At 55.0% G+C, this 16,917-nt stretch overlaps 6 protein-coding genes across 6 annotated transcripts; 3 read left to right on the top strand and 3 right to left on the bottom strand.

Annotated features, from left to right (window-relative positions):
- Positions 1 to 271: 271 nt before the first annotated feature.
- Positions 272 to 2,031, top strand: BO66DRAFT_387029 (uncharacterized protein). Its single transcript, XM_025646213.1, has 6 exons — positions 272 to 504; positions 570 to 942; positions 1,013 to 1,130; positions 1,200 to 1,267; positions 1,347 to 1,377; positions 1,437 to 2,031. The coding sequence occupies exons 1-6, from the start codon at positions 337 to 339 to the stop codon at positions 1,819 to 1,821; spliced, it is 1,143 nt and encodes a 380-aa protein (XP_025497551.1). The 5' UTR covers positions 272 to 336; the 3' UTR covers positions 1,822 to 2,031.
- A 246-nt stretch (positions 2,032 to 2,277) lies between these two features.
- On the bottom strand, positions 2,278 to 6,297 carry BO66DRAFT_476374 (uncharacterized protein; the record flags this gene model as incomplete). The annotated part of the gene is made up of 4 exons (XM_025653321.1): positions 2,278 to 2,869; positions 2,929 to 5,387; positions 5,498 to 5,813; positions 5,890 to 6,297. The coding sequence occupies 4 exons, from the start codon at positions 6,295 to 6,297 to the stop codon at positions 2,492 to 2,494; spliced, it is 3,561 nt and encodes a 1,186-aa protein (XP_025497550.1). The 3' UTR covers positions 2,278 to 2,491.
- Positions 6,298 to 7,762: 1,465 nt separating this feature from the next.
- On the top strand, positions 7,763 to 9,850 carry BO66DRAFT_446338 (uncharacterized protein; the record flags this gene model as incomplete). Its single annotated transcript, XM_025651676.1, has 7 exons — positions 7,763 to 7,883; positions 7,950 to 8,057; positions 8,112 to 8,294; positions 8,360 to 8,869; positions 8,942 to 9,059; positions 9,144 to 9,488; positions 9,544 to 9,850. 7 exons carry the CDS (start codon positions 7,763 to 7,765, stop codon positions 9,647 to 9,649), a joined length of 1,491 nt encoding a protein of 496 aa, XP_025497549.1. The 3' UTR covers positions 9,650 to 9,850.
- A 407-nt stretch (positions 9,851 to 10,257) lies between these two features.
- Positions 10,258 to 10,972, top strand: BO66DRAFT_284473 (uncharacterized protein; the record flags this gene model as incomplete). Its single annotated transcript, XM_025643106.1, has 2 exons — positions 10,258 to 10,493; positions 10,558 to 10,972. Coding segments are annotated over 2 exons (651 nt in total), but the record flags the coding sequence as incomplete, so codon positions are not given.
- Positions 10,973 to 11,228: 256 nt separating this feature from the next.
- Positions 11,229 to 12,498, bottom strand: BO66DRAFT_444694 (uncharacterized protein; the record flags this gene model as incomplete). The annotated part of the gene is made up of 3 exons (XM_025651607.1): positions 11,229 to 12,123; positions 12,209 to 12,309; positions 12,343 to 12,498. The coding sequence occupies 3 exons, from the start codon at positions 12,496 to 12,498 to the stop codon at positions 11,229 to 11,231; spliced, it is 1,152 nt and encodes a 383-aa protein (XP_025497547.1).
- Positions 12,499 to 14,604: 2,106 nt separating this feature from the next.
- BO66DRAFT_387023 (S-adenosyl-L-methionine-dependent methyltransferase) lies at positions 14,605 to 16,427 on the bottom strand (the record flags this gene model as incomplete). The annotated part of the gene is made up of 5 exons (XM_025646212.1): positions 15,980 to 16,427; positions 15,785 to 15,911; positions 15,598 to 15,721; positions 15,052 to 15,521; positions 14,605 to 14,951 (listed from the first exon to the last, which is right to left on the bottom strand). The coding sequence occupies exons 1-5, from the start codon at positions 16,223 to 16,225 to the stop codon at positions 14,605 to 14,607; spliced, it is 1,314 nt and encodes a 437-aa protein (XP_025497546.1). The 5' UTR covers positions 16,226 to 16,427.
- Between the last annotated feature and the right edge of the window lie 490 nt (positions 16,428 to 16,917).

Below are 16,917 nucleotides of genomic sequence, written 5' to 3'. Positions count from 1 at the left end.
CGCTGGTTGCGTGGTCTCCCCTCCGAATTAGTTCCGCCGCCAGCCACACGAATCATCTCGTGCTTATTGTCTGAAAAAAAAAAAAAAAAAAAAAATCAGGCGATGCACTCGTTTAATTAAGATCCATGTACTGCGGGGTAAGCAATTTCGGAGGCACTGCCTATAGTTGATGCCACTATTGCACCGAACCGGGCTATGAAGCCACATGCCTTTACGCGGATACTCTTTGAAAAAAAGCTGCCCGCTGCCGCTTTCTCCCTCTTGTCCCTTTCCTCTCTCCCTACCTTCTTTTGAAATTCTTTTCACGGCTACCTGGGGCAGTCTGGCCTCCCCATTATGGCGGGAACTCCGGCATATGACCAGCAGAACAAGGGTCCAGTTCTGCTGGCCGTGATGTGGGCACTGACTGGCCTCGCGACCGTGCTGGTATGGGCCCGATTGTTTATTCGACTCAAGATTGTGCGTGCCTTTGGGCTGGATGATCGGCTCATTGCCATTTCGATGGTGAGTTCCTCTTGGACTCCCGTGGTGCGGATCTCAGTTCGTATCTGACCCCGTACCAATTTCAGATCTTAGGGTTAGTCAACGTAAGTATTGCTACGGTCGCTGTCCACCGCGGCTTTGGGCGACATTCCTCTACGATTGGCCACGCCGCGACTGAGCGCGCGAACATGACTATCGACATCGGCTGGATCTTCGGCATCCTCTCCTTTGCCTTCCCTAAGATGGGGGTAGCCGCGCTGCTTCACCGCATCTTGGTCCCAGGCTTCCGTATGCAGTGCGCGCTATGGGGCTTGACTGGGCTGGTGATGGCCGTCGCCGTTACAAATATCATCATCTTCTTTACCTCCTGCGATCCGCCGCGCGCTCTGTGGGCGACGGTCCCAGGAGCAACGTGTCGCAGTTCCGGTGTGATCATCGGGTTTGCGACGTTCAATGGGGGTGAGTCCATCCTGATCGAGTTACAGGGCTTCTGTTCACTGACATAGACAACCTCCCCGCGGGCTGATAGCGCTTTCCGCCTTCACCGATCTCAGCCTCGCCATCTACCCTAGCGTGGTTCTCTGGAAACTGCAAATGTCGCTCCATAAGAAGCTGGCGCTGTGTGCCGCGCTGGGGATGGGTGCTATGTAGGCTTTGCCCGCTGTCCTTTTCAGTCCTCCTTCTGCTCCTACTGCTGCTAATCCCTGTATTCGCAGATCCGCCTGCGCGGCTATCATCAAAACCACCCACATCAACGCCCTTGCCAACGTCTCCGACGCAACCTGTAACCCTCCCTCTCTACAAGTCGCGCCCCTTTATCCAAGTTCCTCTTCGCACTAGATATACTGACCCACGATCCCCAGACGCAAGTTGGTCCCTCGTCCTCTGGACAAAGTTCGTCTCTTCCCAACCCCTAATCCTCACACGATAACTAAACCCACCAACCCCCAAAGTGTCGAAGCGGATCTCGTCATCATCGCCTCCTGCATCCCCACCCTCCAACCCCTCCTCGAGTTCCTGCTGGGCAAGCGCTCCCTCGCCTCCTACAGCCACCCGCGCTCCTACCCGAAGGCCACCGGCTACGGGAATGGTGGATCGAAGCCCTCCAACAAGCGCTCCCGCCGGTCGACGATGCTCGACCCGACCGCCATCACGATGGCCTCGATGCGCCGCGACAGCCAGGAGGAGATCCTGCCGAGCGCGGGCCCGACACAGAAGCCCGGGTGGGAGATCCACCGGACGGATCACATTGTGATCGAATATGATATGGAGACTAACAGTGAAAGGAGGGCCGAGGGAGCGGGAGGGGCGGTCGCCGCAGCGGCGCCCGGACGGTAACCCTAACTGAAGGGTAGAAATGGTTGACGAGCCGACATGGTGGTGGCCCCCGAGCCCACAATATAGTTATAGTCGGAGGCTGAACTTCAAGTTAGTGTAACGCTATTTGCGGAACCGATTCAACCAAAAGCATCAGTCTAGCTGCAGAGGTGGTGCGTAATACCGAGATGGTTGAGGGCGGAGGTCGACGCATTTACAATATAAGTCACGCGTGCTAGGAGCATCATATTTTTTACCCGATGCACTCACTACCTTCTCAGCCAACAACACTAGGACTAACAAGACAGACAAAGCAACTTGGAGATTCCTAACATTCTCAGCGGAAAAAGAAAGGCAAAAACATACAACAGAAGGGATTCGCTGGTGGTCACCCACCCAACTACTAACCTCCCGGCGTGTGGCTTGAGTACGGCTGAGCGGACGGGAAGCCCTATTTTCCACACCCTGTGATCGTATGTGCATGGTTATGACAAGTTCTGGGTCTAGTATTCAATCTCTTAGCTTTGATCCCTCATTTCTGTGAGTTGGTAAAATGACTGGCTGCTACATAATTGAGGCTTCCCGTGCTGAAGCACGGGAAAAATGGCGCAAAGATGGAAAACATGGGATCAGAGATTGAACTTCACACTAAGCAATTCACCCCGCCCCAACCCCCCCCAGCAATCTCTAATCAGTCCAGCTTTTCAATTGCAAAGTCCTCCACCTTCAACCCGTACTTGACCACCCGGCAGACCTGGTAGACGGCCAAGCCGATGTACATGAGATAGTTCTCGAGCTCGTCATTCCACTGCGCCACGGCTTTGCCCCAGGTGCCCGCGAACCCGGCGATGGTCTCGATAAACCCGTTAATGATCAGCACCTCGTTCTTTTCCGCCGCGGTGGCATCCATGATATCGGTCGTGAGTTTGAGGCAGAGCGACGGCACTGACAGCACGGCGCTGACCGTCCCCTTCCACCGCTTGACCACCGGTCGCTCTAGCTTCATCTTCTTGCTCACTAGTTTGATTACGGTGCCGGAGGCTAACTTGGCGCCCCCGAGGGCCCAGCCCTGGACATTGGATCTTAGTTTTAGGTGGTTGTGTGAGTGGGGTGGGGCCGAGCACTTACTGCATACTTGAGAGCGTGTTTGGTGTCCAGTGAGGCGGTGGTCAGTCCAGAAGAGTAGGAGGCGGCGGATGCTGTGTCGTCTCCAACGGGCCAGGTTGTGAATCCGTTCACGGCGGCAAAAGTCAGGGACGCCGAATCAAAGACATTCATGATGCTATCCACCGGACCGAAGGGGATACTTTCAAGCTCGAGTCCCTCGAAGGCGCCATCCAGCCCCAGCGAAAGCACGTCGAACTCCGTCTCGATGAGGAGCACGCCCGACTCCGCGGCGACGCTGAACCCTCGGATATCCGCCGCGAGCGAAGCGTCGCCCTGGCCCTGCACGTACTGGCCGAAAGTGCCCTTCGTCAACCGCCCAGACAACTTGGGGGGCGCCCGCTTCTTCTTCGCCTTGTACAGCACGGTGGTCGGGATCGCGATCAAGAGCGCGCAGAGGTTCAGCAGCGTCAGGGGCCGGCCCCGGGCGATCACGTTCTTCCAGAGCCACGTTATGACGGGGATGTTGATCTCCTTGGTCGCCAGGTCCTGCACGAGGTCGATGCCCAGTCTCAGGGCCTCGAACAGGATGTCGGCCAGCTTCTCCACCGCGTCGATCATCCCGTTGACCAGGTCCACGCCCACCTTGGCCATGACCTCCCGCACGCTGAAGTTGGCCGGGTTGAAGAATTCCACCAGATCCTTGGCCACATTCGTCACCGTCTTCATGATGATCTGCACCTCGTCCTGCACGTCCTGCCACAGCTTCACCAGTTGGTCTTCGGTCGTGCCCCCTGTCGCGAAGGCGGCGGTGGTGCTGTCGTCGTGGAGCACCGCATTCGTCGTTCCGCCGCCGTAGGTGAAGTAGTACGCCGACCAGTTGTAGGGCACGGCCGCCTTGACCTCATCCTCGTCGGCGCCCTGGTCTGCATTGCCGTCTGCATCACCACCGGCCGTGCTGGCTGCGACCGTGGTCTTCTTGTTGTTGCTATTGCTGCCTCCCAGCCGCGCGCCGTTGTAATCGTTTGACTGAAGGGAGGTGAGGTTCTGCAGGATCGTGGAGCGGACGTTCTCCAACCACTTGTGCGCGTCGAGGTCCGCCGCGTCCAGCGCCTCCTTGCCGTATTCCAGGGCCGCGTTGAACCCGGCGGCGATACTGTCGGTTGTGTCAAGGATATCGCCCCACTCGAACAAGAAACTGATAAACTCGATGATATCCTTGATGACGGCGCCGATCTTCTTGAACACCCAGATGACGCCCTTCACGATCGAGGTGATGGTGTTGAGGGCGATCTCGAAGATCTCCTCGCCAATCTTGACGATAAACTTCCACACGCCGCCGACCACATCGCAGGTCCATTGCCAGACATCCTCTGCAACCGAGGTGATCCAATGCCACGCTCCACTAAGGGCGTCCCCTATATCGGACCAGAACCCATAAGGGACGGGGGTACTGCTGTTCGGAGAGGCAATCGCTGCGTGGTATGCCTGCAGCTTTTGTTTCTCCTCGGCATGGAGATCATTTGCACTGGCGACGAGCTTTTGGAAGATCTTGGCAACGCCATCCGGATCGTCGGGGGCTTTCTCGAACAACGGCGTCCCATCCGCTTTCTTGAGGTTTTTGACTTGGTCGCCGGTTTTGATGTCCTGGATCTTGGGGAGGATCTTGCGGGATGGATCCAGGATCGGATCCGTTAGGGCTCGTTCGGCCGCTGCCGCCGACGACAACGACACCGACTGCGAAGGTTTCTGCGCGGGGCGGTAGGCTTCGGCGGCGAACTGATGGATCGTGGCGTCGTCAGTCTGCAAAAGGATATTCAGGACACCTTTGGCGTCGGTCTGGTACCACTCTGCAGTGGGCGAGAGAGTCGTGTGGTGACCGTTGACGATACACCGAACGAGGCCGGAACAGCTTACACGCAGCCAGCACCCGGGGAGGAGGTCGGCCGCGTCCCCGTCACTATCGTTGGTGACCGTCGTGTGTAGACGGACCATCGATCCTTTTACTTCGGTGATTGTCTCTTCGGAAGCGTGCCAGAACGGGTACTGCTGCCACACCTGCGAGGCAGGGTCCTGCTGCAGGAGGGACAGGTTTCCGGTCTCGTCCACGGACAGCAGACTGCTGACTAGAAGCTTGTTATCCCCGTCGGCGGGCCGGCTGGACAGAAGGCTGGAGATCCGGCCGCCTTGTCCTTTCGCGAGGAGTGGAATCACGATACCCTCGGAGAGAGCCGTAGTCTTGGTGGTGTAGTAGTAGACCGCGTCGGTCGCGGTGGTATACCACAGCCGGAGGCTCTCCCCGGTCTGCGAGACGTGCAGATCCTTGAGGTCGCTGATCCGCTTCAGACTGTCGATCACCGTGCCGGCACTGGTCTTATGGGAGCTGTAATCCTTGTAGGCCAACGCGGTGATCTCCTTGCCGCCCACCAGCACGACCGTCCACCCTTTGGCCGGGTCCAGGAACGAAGCCAGGCAGGTCGCCCCTAAAAGTGGATACCAGACATCAATAAAGGTGTTCAAGGCGTTGCGTTATTATACAAAGGCTGCCATGCGGGTAGAGTGCTCTTCAAGACCAAAAAGGAAGCCCTCTTACCTTCCGGACAGGGAACCTGAACCTCGAACCCAACACTGTCCTCGTCGTCCGCGGCCAGCACCTTGAACACCAGAAACATCTCCCCGGAGAACCCTTGGTACAGGACCATCACCCCATCGCCCAGCAGACAGGTGACCAGGGTTACATCCAGAATCTTTTCCGGATTGACCGGGAGGCTCCAGTGGTCCACCAAGGTGGCCTTCTTCCCCTCGATCTTGACGTAGTTGAGATCCTCTGTCTTGGTCAACCTATCCGGTCGTTGAAACGCTACCATGACCAGTGGTAGTGCTCGCGCCTCATCGCTTGGTTTATGACCCTTGCCGCATGGAAGTACCCCAGGTTAGCATGCTTTCCAATCGCATGGCTTCTTAGAGCCTCAGGACATAACATACCATGTAGATATGGTCCACAGTCGGGAAGACGCCTTGAATGACTTTGGCCGATGGCATCGTGCCCAGGATCTCGTCCAAGGTGATGTTATGCAGTAAATAAAAGTTTGAGGTTGTATCGCTCGCTTTCGTAGCAATGCAGATATCCAGACTGCCGTCCGGTGCCTGTAGGACGGCAAACGCTTGTACCTTGACATCTACGGAGAAGAGGCCTGACAGCTTGGCAAAGTCGAATTTCTTCGGCTCACGGCCCGCGGTGATAATCAGGCTGAGGATGCTGTCTTCTCCCAGGGCGAACACGGCGGGCTGCCATTGCTGGTCGTGGAAGACCCCGAACGCCTCGCCGGCCGGGACCGGGTTGGCGGCCACGTAGTTGGTCATCACCTCCGAGTCCTTTTTCACGGTAATCATGGTGAAAGGATGTTATCAGGCAATGACAGGCAATGAGTTTGGGTAGTGATGTAGACTGAAGGATGGGGAGGAAGGAGATAAGGTAGCGCAAGTGAGTGAGAAGGAGGGTGCTCTTATACGATGGGAGCAAGATTGGCTAGTTGTAAAACATCCCCGGAGAAAATGACACATACAAACTATCTCTCTGTGTGTGTATGTGTGGGTTATCTTTCTCTCTGTGCCTCTCAAGCACACCCAGCTGAAAGCTGGAATTGAGAAGCTCACGATGCCAGGATTGAGACAGGGACCTGTGAATGCCACCTCCCCCCGCATCATGCGCGATTTTCTTGATATGTGCCATGGCTACGACTTGGAGTATGTAACCCTCGTGCGTGCAATGATCGAAGTGCGCATCAACACCCTGTGTAAAATGTAGTATTTTGGTGGGTGGCAAACTGCGCAAGATGAATTGTTTGACGCTTGCATGTTTAGTTGCAAATTTCATGCATGAGGGGTGCATCGGCGGGGCGGAACGGACCTTGGCTGGGTGAACGCACTGAGCGGGGCAATCGTAGACCAAATGAGCTGAGTCCCTTCTCAGCATCTCTGAGAGCCTAGGCTTGCTTTTTCCTTGATGGTGTTAGTCAGATGGCCTGTAGTCTGCAGATCGTCTACCTTTTCCCCCGCCACGTAACGTCTGCAACCAACTATACCCTGCGAGTTGAACGCATGGCACAGACACCCTGAGCGAGGACTCAGCTCTGATCAAACAGGCTGGAAGGCTGCCCCTCCGTGTCTCGCACCTGCATTGTTTTACATGCAGAAGTACAAGTTTTCTTGCGCCTGGTAATGCGACAAGCCCAGAATGGAAACTCGATGTTCGGGGGATCACCGAGCTCAGTGCCGGTTATTCTGATCCAGGCCAATTCTTTGACGTCAGTGGAAGGCGTAGGCAGCTGAAGGAAAAGCAATTAGAGCTGCACGGTGTCAGAGATCTTGTTTGTCGAAAGTGACTATGGCTGAGCTGAACGATATTACCTGATCATATCAAAGGCGGGGAAAGAGGGCGATGAGGATTCGGAGAACCATTCGACAAGAGCCAAACTCAGTCGTACGCTCTTCAAGGGGAGGCTCCCCCACCCCCCTCTCTGGTCAGGCCTATATAATAGGACTTTACTTCGACTGGTCTCACACACAAAGACAGTCAAAAATAACTAACATCTTTCGATTCTGTTATCAGGCCGCTTCCAGCATCATGAGTTCCTCCCAGGAATATTATGTTAACAACACCAGTCCTGATCCTTACGATCAGATCATCGTCCTCTCGCAGAAGGTGATCAATGCAGGATTCAAGAACATGTGGAAGCTCGCCCAGGGGGAGGACGAGGGCCCGTTAACACACTTCCACAAAAGCATTCACGGGGAGTCGATCGACGCGACTATCGGAGCCCCTTCCGTGCAGCTTCATGTCGAAAGCCGTGAGCCCATGTTGTATTTTCTGCTAGCCTTGAAGACGGGAAAGGTGGTTCTGTACAAAAGTCAGGAGTCCGACGATACCATCGAACTCGACATCGAAAACTGGGTCCTCGCCTTCGATGTGGTGATCAGTAAGTGCACGCCGGCAAAATAGGAAGGGCTTGTGCTCGCCACTGCCGATACTGACCCTCCGCCAGACCAGAAGAAAATTTCGAAGGACTCGGACGAGTACAAGAAGTTCAAAGAGCGTGCAGGACTTCCCGAGTCGAACTTTTCTCTCGCGCAGCTCTTCATTGACTCTTCATGTTAGTGCTTATCGTGCCCCTATCAGACGGCCTGTTTCTGACATCCAACCACAGCTAGCACCAAGTTCAACGAAGACATCTCGACTCTCGGTAAAAGCAAATTGAGCGACCTAAGTGGCGATTCGCGGGCTAGCTTGCTTACTTTCATCGATCACTGGGTTAAGGGAATGTCGGATAATGGCAAGAGTGTTCTAGGATACTCGGCCCAGCGCGAGGAAAGCAAAAGCGCCGATGAGCGTAAGAAAGTCCCTCACGTGTAGTGCCAGCGCCCCAAGGAACCTGCTGATTGATGTGACCTGCAGTCAATCCATACGCGCCATCGTTCCCTCCAACCAGCATCGATTACTTCTGTTATCCATGGCGCGGAGTGGATGGCCAGGGATCCAACAAGGATTACCAGGACGACAACGCCTTGTCATACCTGTTGATGTCGAACTTCAAGAATCCCCCGGCTGAGGGTGCCATGGGCTACACCGGCCCGTGGGTCGATGGCGCAGGCGATCGAGGGGCCTCGTTCTGCATGAGCCGAACTTTGTTCTGGGAATGGATGCTGCCCCTCGCCAGACAGGTGGTTGTGGCCATGACTCCGGTGCCGGACACGCCGTACCTCGAGTGGAAGGGAACGCCGTCCGATGCGCCCTATGGCTTTTGGACCAGGTATCATATCGGCGATACCGGGGCGTCAAACAGCAGTTATAAATGGGTTTCGAATGCGTACGGCGGCTGGTCCACGAGCACCGAGGATAGGTCCACGGCGAAGAAAGTCAATAAACCCGATAGTGGGAGTGATTGGATGAATGCGGCACAGTATGGTAGGCATTGCCTTCTCTTCTGTCTCTTCTAAAAAGGATAGATCAAGGGCTCGAGAGGCTGACACCATCTAGTCACCAATATCCAGGCCGGTGTCGCGTTCACGGCCGGGAAAGAAAGCCTCACTGTGAAGGGAGGCAATGACTTCAAATATGACCTCAACCATCACAGATCCTCGGGGAGCCCTACTGAGTGAGCCCTCCTTTTCTTTCTCTCCTGTGTCTCCTGGCAGTCTGGATGTGTCTTCTGACGTGGCGGGTGGGCCTGAATCTGCAGGTTCTGGGTAACTGTACACACCACATGGGAACTAGAAATCGACATGGCCTCTATTGATGAGGGCGGACTTGTCTTCCGCTTCAAGGAGAGTAATGACCATGTGAAGGTTACATACGACGAGGGTGGGGGTATGCACTTGACAGACACCGCGCAAAATATCGCCGACGAGATGGCAGACGGCCTCAAGGCAAGCATGAATTCTGCACTAGATGATGTCAGTCGTGTCTTGGCCGAGGCGATGGCTAACGCAAACCGCCTCTGCCTCCCGGCCGCCGGTACCTTCTTCATGAAGGATCCTCTCTTCAACCAGAGCGGCGATCTGCTGGTTAAGCTGGCATATGATGGGTATGTTCTTCTCTTCGGTGTTTGTGCGTCCGGAGGAATCTAACAGTCTGGACAGGGCGGATCCTCCCCCACCCCCATCCAAGGGAAAATACAGATTCCGTCCCCCGACGTTGAACAGTTCGGTGCGTCGTGCAGATACTCAAGGTAGTGGCAATGCATGAGTCGGGGTCTCTCTGAGACGTTGCTACCGGATGCTTGAGCTTGCAAAGTTCCCCCTCAGGTTGGGATGAGGAGGGCTTCCTTCCCAACAACTAGGATACTTTCGTCATTCCATATCGAGACCCGAGTTTTGCATTGACGAGAATAGATAGCAACACTGTCCTGAAGTTGTTGATGGATCTATTTCCTTGGAAACATGAGAGATGATAACTTGTCTGCATGATGTGCAGCTCAATAGAATTGCCGCATGCCTATGCTAATTCTATTTTAACCGTATCAAGCTTTTAACTTTTATTTCTTCTGCTACCTGTTTTGATCTGTATCAAGTATAGAGTAAATTGTCATCTTATTCCCTTCAGGCTCCACACAGAGGGGCCAAACAAGCGGCCGTGTGAGAGGACTACTGTACATATTAGAGCAGGCATAACTTGAACAAACATCCAAAGCATGATCCATCACCTACATCACCACGGAGTCCAACGAGCGATACGAACTCCACCGAGCGTATACCTACCATCGCGATCAGATGCCGCCACATACAGTACTGACTGAAGATCCTCTGACGGTGAAAATGGAGAGAAACACCGAGGAAGAAGTAGTCACGATCGGAGCCCCAGCCCCAGGAGCCCACATCGAAATGGTCGTGCGGTGGATTACCCGACTCGCCTCGGCTTTTCCGCCGAAGCACGTCGGGCAAGACCGCATCGTCGCCTTTCTCGAAGCCCTAAGAGCGCTCCCCCGCCACGGCATCCAGATCATCAATCCAATGCGAGAGAACGATGAGGAGGATAAGTTTTATACCACACTGGAAGTGTGGCCGCTGGACGGGAACTTCCTGGCATTGTCGTCGGAGGTTCGCTACGAAGGAGAGGGCTAGTAGCAATCTTTCTTTTTGTTTCCTTTTGTTCAGAATCTCACTACCAGATGATGTGAATGCAGCTTTTATCTACCGCCACTACCCGGCAATCCAGCCCCCGCCGACCGATCGAGACCTTCGCTGGCGGAACTACCAAGCGGCGATCGCGCGCTTCACAGTTCGGAATCTGATCGATTGCACGCATCTCTGCGCGCTGGAAGGAATTCTACCGGACGACGGCTGGTACCCGGACTTGGACGACCCCGCGGGTCGAGACTCGGGGTACAGATGGCTCGCCGGCTGGGTGATCGCTGGGGCTCAGTGGCTGTTGCGACCCGAAGTGAGGGCCCATGTGTATCAGCAGTGCTTGAATCGGGAGAAAGTCGGGAGGCGGGAGGACATGTGGAGCAGGGAACGATGGCAGCAGTGGAAGGATCAATTCGCACGCATCGCCATCGAGGAGAGGCTTGGGCCCTAGGCTCGGGAGCTCGCGGGTTTGGTTCGTCAAGGGATGATTGCTCACGAAGAGGAGATTGCTTCGTCTCCCGTGACAGGCAGTCTGTAATGCTTGCTCTTGGGTCTCATACCTAGGAATGTTATATTTAGAATTTGCAACAGGACCCGCGCCAACAAATCATTGGCTTCTTGTTATCATCTTGAATCAGCAGTCTATGTTTGACTAGGTACGTCTCTACCTAATGTATCTTGAGTTTCACGTAGCGTTCTCAGTAGGTTAGGCTCTCGAGGTTGTTGGGGAACCATTGGGCGTCCTCGCTCAGACCATTCGTCAAGAAACCAACCGCCAGGCGAACAGCAAAGACCCCCCAATTGATCTTGAGTCCCTCGGGCTCGGGCGCTTCACTCTCATTCCTCTCTTCATCCCAGGTCGACATGTCAGGGTCCTCGTTTTGGTAGAAGCATGAAAACAGCAGGCGAAGGGCGTCATCAGCCTCAGTCCTCGCTGATTGTGCTTGTTCCTGAGTGAACGAATTGGTCTGGTACTTTGGGGACTCCCAGAGCTTCTCCATCCAGTCGCCGTATTCCCCGAAGGCGTCCTCGCCGTTCATGTATCCGACCTCATCTAGCATTTGCATCATCTCTTCCATCGTGGCCTCGTCCATCGCCCCGATTTCGATCATCGTCTCGATCATCTTCCGCATCTGCTCCATGCTAATGTACCCACTTCGCACCACATCCTTGAGCATCTCGACATTCACGTGGCCCTGCTCGTCGATCACCTCCTGGCAGAGCTGCTGGCCCATCCTCATTCTCTCCTGCTCGAACTCATCCTCGTCAGGTTCCTCCTCCTCCTCCTCATCATCGTCCGACCCGCGCTGGACGTCTTCGGCGGATGGTGCATCCGCTTGCAGGTCTAGCTGCCCCAACGCCTCGGCAACCTGCTCCTCTACCACCTCGCCTGCATCCTTTGGGTCGGCTTCGTGGGCGTCATCGTCCAGCTCCGCCTGTTCATGGCTGAGTTGGTTGGTGTCCGCGGCCGTCGACCTGCAGCGCTCTTCGACCTCCTCCATCTTGCCGACGACATTTTTCAAGCCGAAGACCCGGGCAAAGTCGGCGACCGAGGACGCCAACTCGGCGCAGCGCTTCCAGTCTCCACGGAAGCTGAGTAGTGCGATCTAGTTAGCTGATCTGTCTCAGGATCTGTAGTTGCTGAGGGAACAGAGATCATTGGACAACTGTACTGTACCTCTCGTTTTCCAATCGCCAGAGCGCCTGTCTCATCATCTTGAACCTCCAGTTGACCTCCCACTCTTGCTCTCCGTTGTAATCAAAGTAGTAAAGGAAGTTCTAGAATGGGATTAGTCGCGCTTGCTCTGGAACAGGGCTGGGGTTGCGGGCCTCGAATAGTTTGTCCTTGTCAAAGTGTTCCTGAAGCTGCCATTCTCCCATTTCCCAGAACTCTTCGTATATGTTTTCATATTCATCTTTCATGAAGGACTTCATCTCCTCTTTTTCTTCGTCGAGACTAGGATCCATTTTTGTTCGAGTGTGAAGCGTAGTTTGAGGCTGGGGGTAAAGTTTGCAGGTCCTAGACTGGTATTGTTGCGTTGTCAACATACAGGAGAGGACGCCGTAATTTGGGACTGTGAATGGGATGAGAAGGGACAAGCACAGAGCATTTAAGCCCGCTATGTGTCCGCCGCGCGCATGTAGATCCATCGGGCGTTTTCGTCACTCAGCTGAATCGGGGGAGGATCAGCATCAGCTCCCCCACAGTTCGGGCCCACTGTTACAGAGTCCTGGGACCAATCTGCAATTCCTATAGAGTACTTACCTGACTCAATCCCATTCTCGATGTGGAGAGCTGAAGAATCGAACCGCACTGCATGCTGTACCAGAGTAACTTATTGCGTGTCTCCACTGTCGCGACGATTCACGGCTCAGATCACTTTCTCCTCTCGCTTGTTGCTGCCGCGCTTTTCCGATCAATCTCGGTGAATGTCGATCGAATGCCGATCTCGCACACCCCTAGCTCTTCGATGGGAAACCATCTTTCGTGCAGGATCGACCACTCCCTAGGACGTGGGACCTCTACCGCAGCTCTCCGGCAGTAACGAATTGCAGTGATATCGGAGTCCATATGACCCTCTACCTGTCGGGCCGTGTGAGTGTTTGGTGGATCGCGTCGCCATCGACCATACCAGCGCTTGCGACGATTGACCGGAATTTCATCAGGCAGAATTGTGGTTATATGTGGGAATCTCCAGCTCAGGCCCTCGGCGAACATACTATGATTTCAGAATCGCCTTTTTTCTCCCTCTTTCGTTCATGTTAAGACTCAATTGGGTAAAAAGTATCGGAAGGTAAAAGGGATAAAAGAGGGAATGAACAAAGGCTTCGTTTTTGAGCATAAGATAAGTTATAGTAACAAAAAACATACAACAGAAGGGATTCGCTGGTGGTCACCCACCCAACTACTAACCTCCCGGCGTGTGGCTTAAGTACGGCTGAGCGGACGGGAAGCCCTGTTTTCCACACCCTGTGGTCGTATGTGCTTTCAAACTGCAGTAGAGAAAATATGAAGCTTATTCTACGGTTCTTAGTACGAAGGGAATTCATTGCTGAGTTCATATCACCCACTGGGTGCGTACCGAAAGATAGCCAGGTCAAATGCATCATCTAATGGATGCTCCACTTGAGAGCGGGAGCCAACCTTCGCCAGGTAAACTGCCTGAGAACGGCCGGATGATATCCGAATCGAAAGGTCAGGTCTTTGTATGTATAATCCTACAATGACTTAACTTACCCTTTGGTATTGGGTTGAGGTCGGCGTTGCAGACTGGCCAAAAGTGTCACGAGCACGGTCTCGTAGTGGCCTCGACCAATACAAGCCTGGGGAGTTCTAGCTCGCCATCAAGTCAGTAGGGTAGTCTCTTGTCTCTTCCTCGTGAATATGGTATCCCAAAACAGATCGCCACGAGTTAAACAGATTAGTATGGCTCTTGATTGCCGGTAAACGCCTCCGCACCCTACCGAGTAGTTGCATTCTGGGCTCAGTTTGAGGGTTTCATTCTGCCTGTCATTCGACAGTCGCGGATCGTTCGACCCACAGTCGTCAGTCTGTCTGCCCCGGAACCCCCACCCTCTTCGGTGGAAGCTTAGGCGGGGGGTCCCCTACCCAGCCCTAGCAGGTGATTACTCCGGCCATGCCTGATCATGTACGTTGTCGAGCGTGGTCACAGATGAGATCGAGAGAAATCTCTTCTTCGAATACTTCAAATGCCGACAAATGCAGTTGAACCACGGTCAAACCATGCCCATGCCTGCTCATCGGGGCGCACCCGGCCGCGTCTCTTAGGGCTAAGTTCGAAACCACGGGACAGCATCGTGACTACCATCCCGTACAAACCCCATATAACATTCGAGGGGATACCGCATTTTCATAAGGTTCGCCCTCAACTGCCCTCGTGATTTAATCAAATCAAGAAGAAAGAAAGACCACACACCGACGCAACTCGCTCTCGCTCGAAGAATAATTATAGATAGAATAGGGACCAAGAAGAAAAAGAAAAGGGGAACCCGCCCCAACGAAAAAAGCTCAAACTCCAATATCCCGGAAATCTTGATCAACTAAGCAGCCACTCATGCCCCAGCCCCAGCCCCAGCCCCAGCCCCAGCCACCACCTCACACTCGATCAAGCTCTCCGACCACCGATCCGCCGCCCAGATGCGCAGGATGCGGAACCCGGCCTCGTGCAGGAGGCGCGTCCACTGCGACTCGGTGCGCTCCGCGCCCGCAAAGTCCGCCAGCATGACGAAGTCCAGCCCCGTCGCCTGCCACTGCGCGCCGCGGTCGGGGATCACGTTCTCGTTGATCAGCAGCCGGCTGTACCCGGGGGTCATGGCGGCGCGCAGCGGGGCCAGGATCTTGTGGCAGATCGCGTCGGGCCAGTCGTGCAGCACCGAGTGGAGGAAGTAGGCTCTTGCTCCTGTTTGAATGATTGGGCGTTAGCTTTTGCTCTTCTTTCGGCTTCCCGTCCCCTTTGTATTTCAATACAGGAACAAGGGGAGGGGGAAAAGGGGAGGTACCTTTACAAGGCTGCTCGGTGAAGAAGTCATGCGGCATGCACTCGATCGACTCGTGCAGCTGGCTTCCCACCACCTCGGCCAGGACGGCGGGCTGGTCCTGCAGGATCAACCGTCCCGGGGTGTTGGGCCACTTGGCGCGGAACTCGGCCAGGTCGTGGCCCTTGCCGCCGCCTACGTCTACCAGCAGGATCCTGCTGGCTGGGTCTGTTGTCGTTGTGTCGACCAGGAGGCGCTGCTCGACCGGGTAGAAGCCCGGGTCCATCCAGCTGGCGCGCCCTTGGTGGTAGATGGACATGAGATTGTTGAATTGGGCGCTGATTACCGGGTCCCGGCTCACGAAGTCGAAAAAAGCGGACTGGGTGTTGTAGCCGAGTTGGAAGGGACAGTCGAGGCCGTTGGCTGGGTCGCGATAGCCCGTTTTACGGAGGAACTCCGGAATCGCGGTGATGGCACGCCCGGTGGTCCGCGTTCTACAGGCGTCGGGTTAGTTGGGGGCGTTTTTGGAGACCCCAGATAATGGGAGGAAGGATTCCGGGGAAAGCATACATCACGGGAAATGCATCGGCGTAGCGGGTGTAGGTGAGCGTGCGCGAAAGGTTGTTGCTGGTGTATTCATCCTTACCGGTTTCGGTGACAGCGTGAATGGCGTTGAGTTGCTTCATGATTCGTTCTAGAGGAGGTGGCGACAAGGATTAGTGGTACGGAAGAGGTAAATTGGGGAGTAGGCGCCTACGTAGCAGGACGATGTCAGCGCCGGTGGCTGTCGCCAGTTCGGCCACGGACATCGGCCGGTCATTGTTGGACAGATATCGGAAGATCCCGAGGTCGATGGCTGTCTCAATCACGGCAAAGCCGGTAGTCTAGTGGACTACCCGTCAGCTTGTTTGAGGGCAGAATGTGCGGGCGCTTGGGGGGGCAGCGGACTCACGTTGCGCCAGCAGTATCGGAAAATGGTCTCGCGCGGCGTCTCGACGGCTGCTAGAAGGGCATCGGCGGCTTCCATCAGCTGCAGTCGCGCGTCGGGCTGGCCAGACGTGAAGGCTTTGCTCAGCAACTCGATCTTTTGGGCCAGACTGGCGACCTTTTCAGGGGCCATGGGGTTGACAGCGATGCGATCGACATCGACACCATTGATCACCGTGGCCGGCGTGGGAAGTCCGTTGGATTCAACCATGGCAGAATTAGGAAGGAAAGAAGCGCGAAGACAGAGTACAGTACCTAGGTAGGGAGGAACCACAAGGAAGGATGGAGGGAGGCATTTCAATCTCCCTTCCCACCGCAGGGAGATAAATAACAGACTCTGAGGGGCTCCCGTGCCTTGCTCCAATTCTTTCTCAAGGCGGAAGACCAGAGACTCCCGGTCTAGCCGGCTTGAGTCTACTTGAGTATATTGACAGATGAACTAGTAGACCGTGACAGTGCGGGCTGTAAAGCCCGATTGGATGTAGGGCAGATATTGTCTCATATGGCGCTCCACTCGGGCCCACTGCCGGAGAGTCCGGATTCCGGATTGATCTTCCGGGATGGCCGACCCTTCAATGGCAGCATGGCCGCTGCCTCCGGGTCGGAAGGGCCGTGGCACGTTCCACAATTCCGGCCCGTAGCCCATAATGGCTCCTCACTTTTCAGAGCACAAATCGCACTGCATGTTGATGGTATACAGTACAGTACAGTACACCCACGAGCACCTGTCAGGGGCATTTGCTGCAGGGGGAGGGAGGGTTGCATAGCCTAGAAACTGAAAGCCAGCAAGCAATCAAGCTAAAACCATTCCTTCTTCCTTAGCGTCCATTGCACCAAATGGCGCTGGTTGCGTGGTCTCCCCTCCGAATTAGTTCCGCCGCCAGCCACACGAATCATCTCGTG

This window comes from Aspergillus aculeatinus (assembly GCF_003184765.1).
Source record: "Aspergillus aculeatinus CBS 121060 unplaced genomic scaffold BO66scaffold_109, whole genome shotgun sequence".
Classification (NCBI taxonomy): Eukaryota; Fungi; Ascomycota; class Eurotiomycetes; order Eurotiales; family Aspergillaceae; genus Aspergillus; species Aspergillus aculeatinus.
This window is presented reverse-complemented; position numbering and strand designations above follow the sequence as displayed.

Excerpts from the sequence above, each read along its gene's own strand:
- BO66DRAFT_387029 (XM_025646213.1), top strand. The coding sequence starts at position 337 with ATGGCGGGAACTCCGGCATATGACCAGCAGAACAAGGGTCCAGTTCTG. Across the intron at positions 1,131-1,199 it reads GCGCTGGGGATGGGTGCTAT|ATCCGCCTGCGCGGCTATCA; the intron begins GTAGGCTTTGCC and ends CTGTATTCGCAG. Across the intron at positions 1,268-1,346 it reads CAACGTCTCCGACGCAACCT|ACGCAAGTTGGTCCCTCGTC; the intron begins GTAACCCTCCCT and ends CACGATCCCCAG.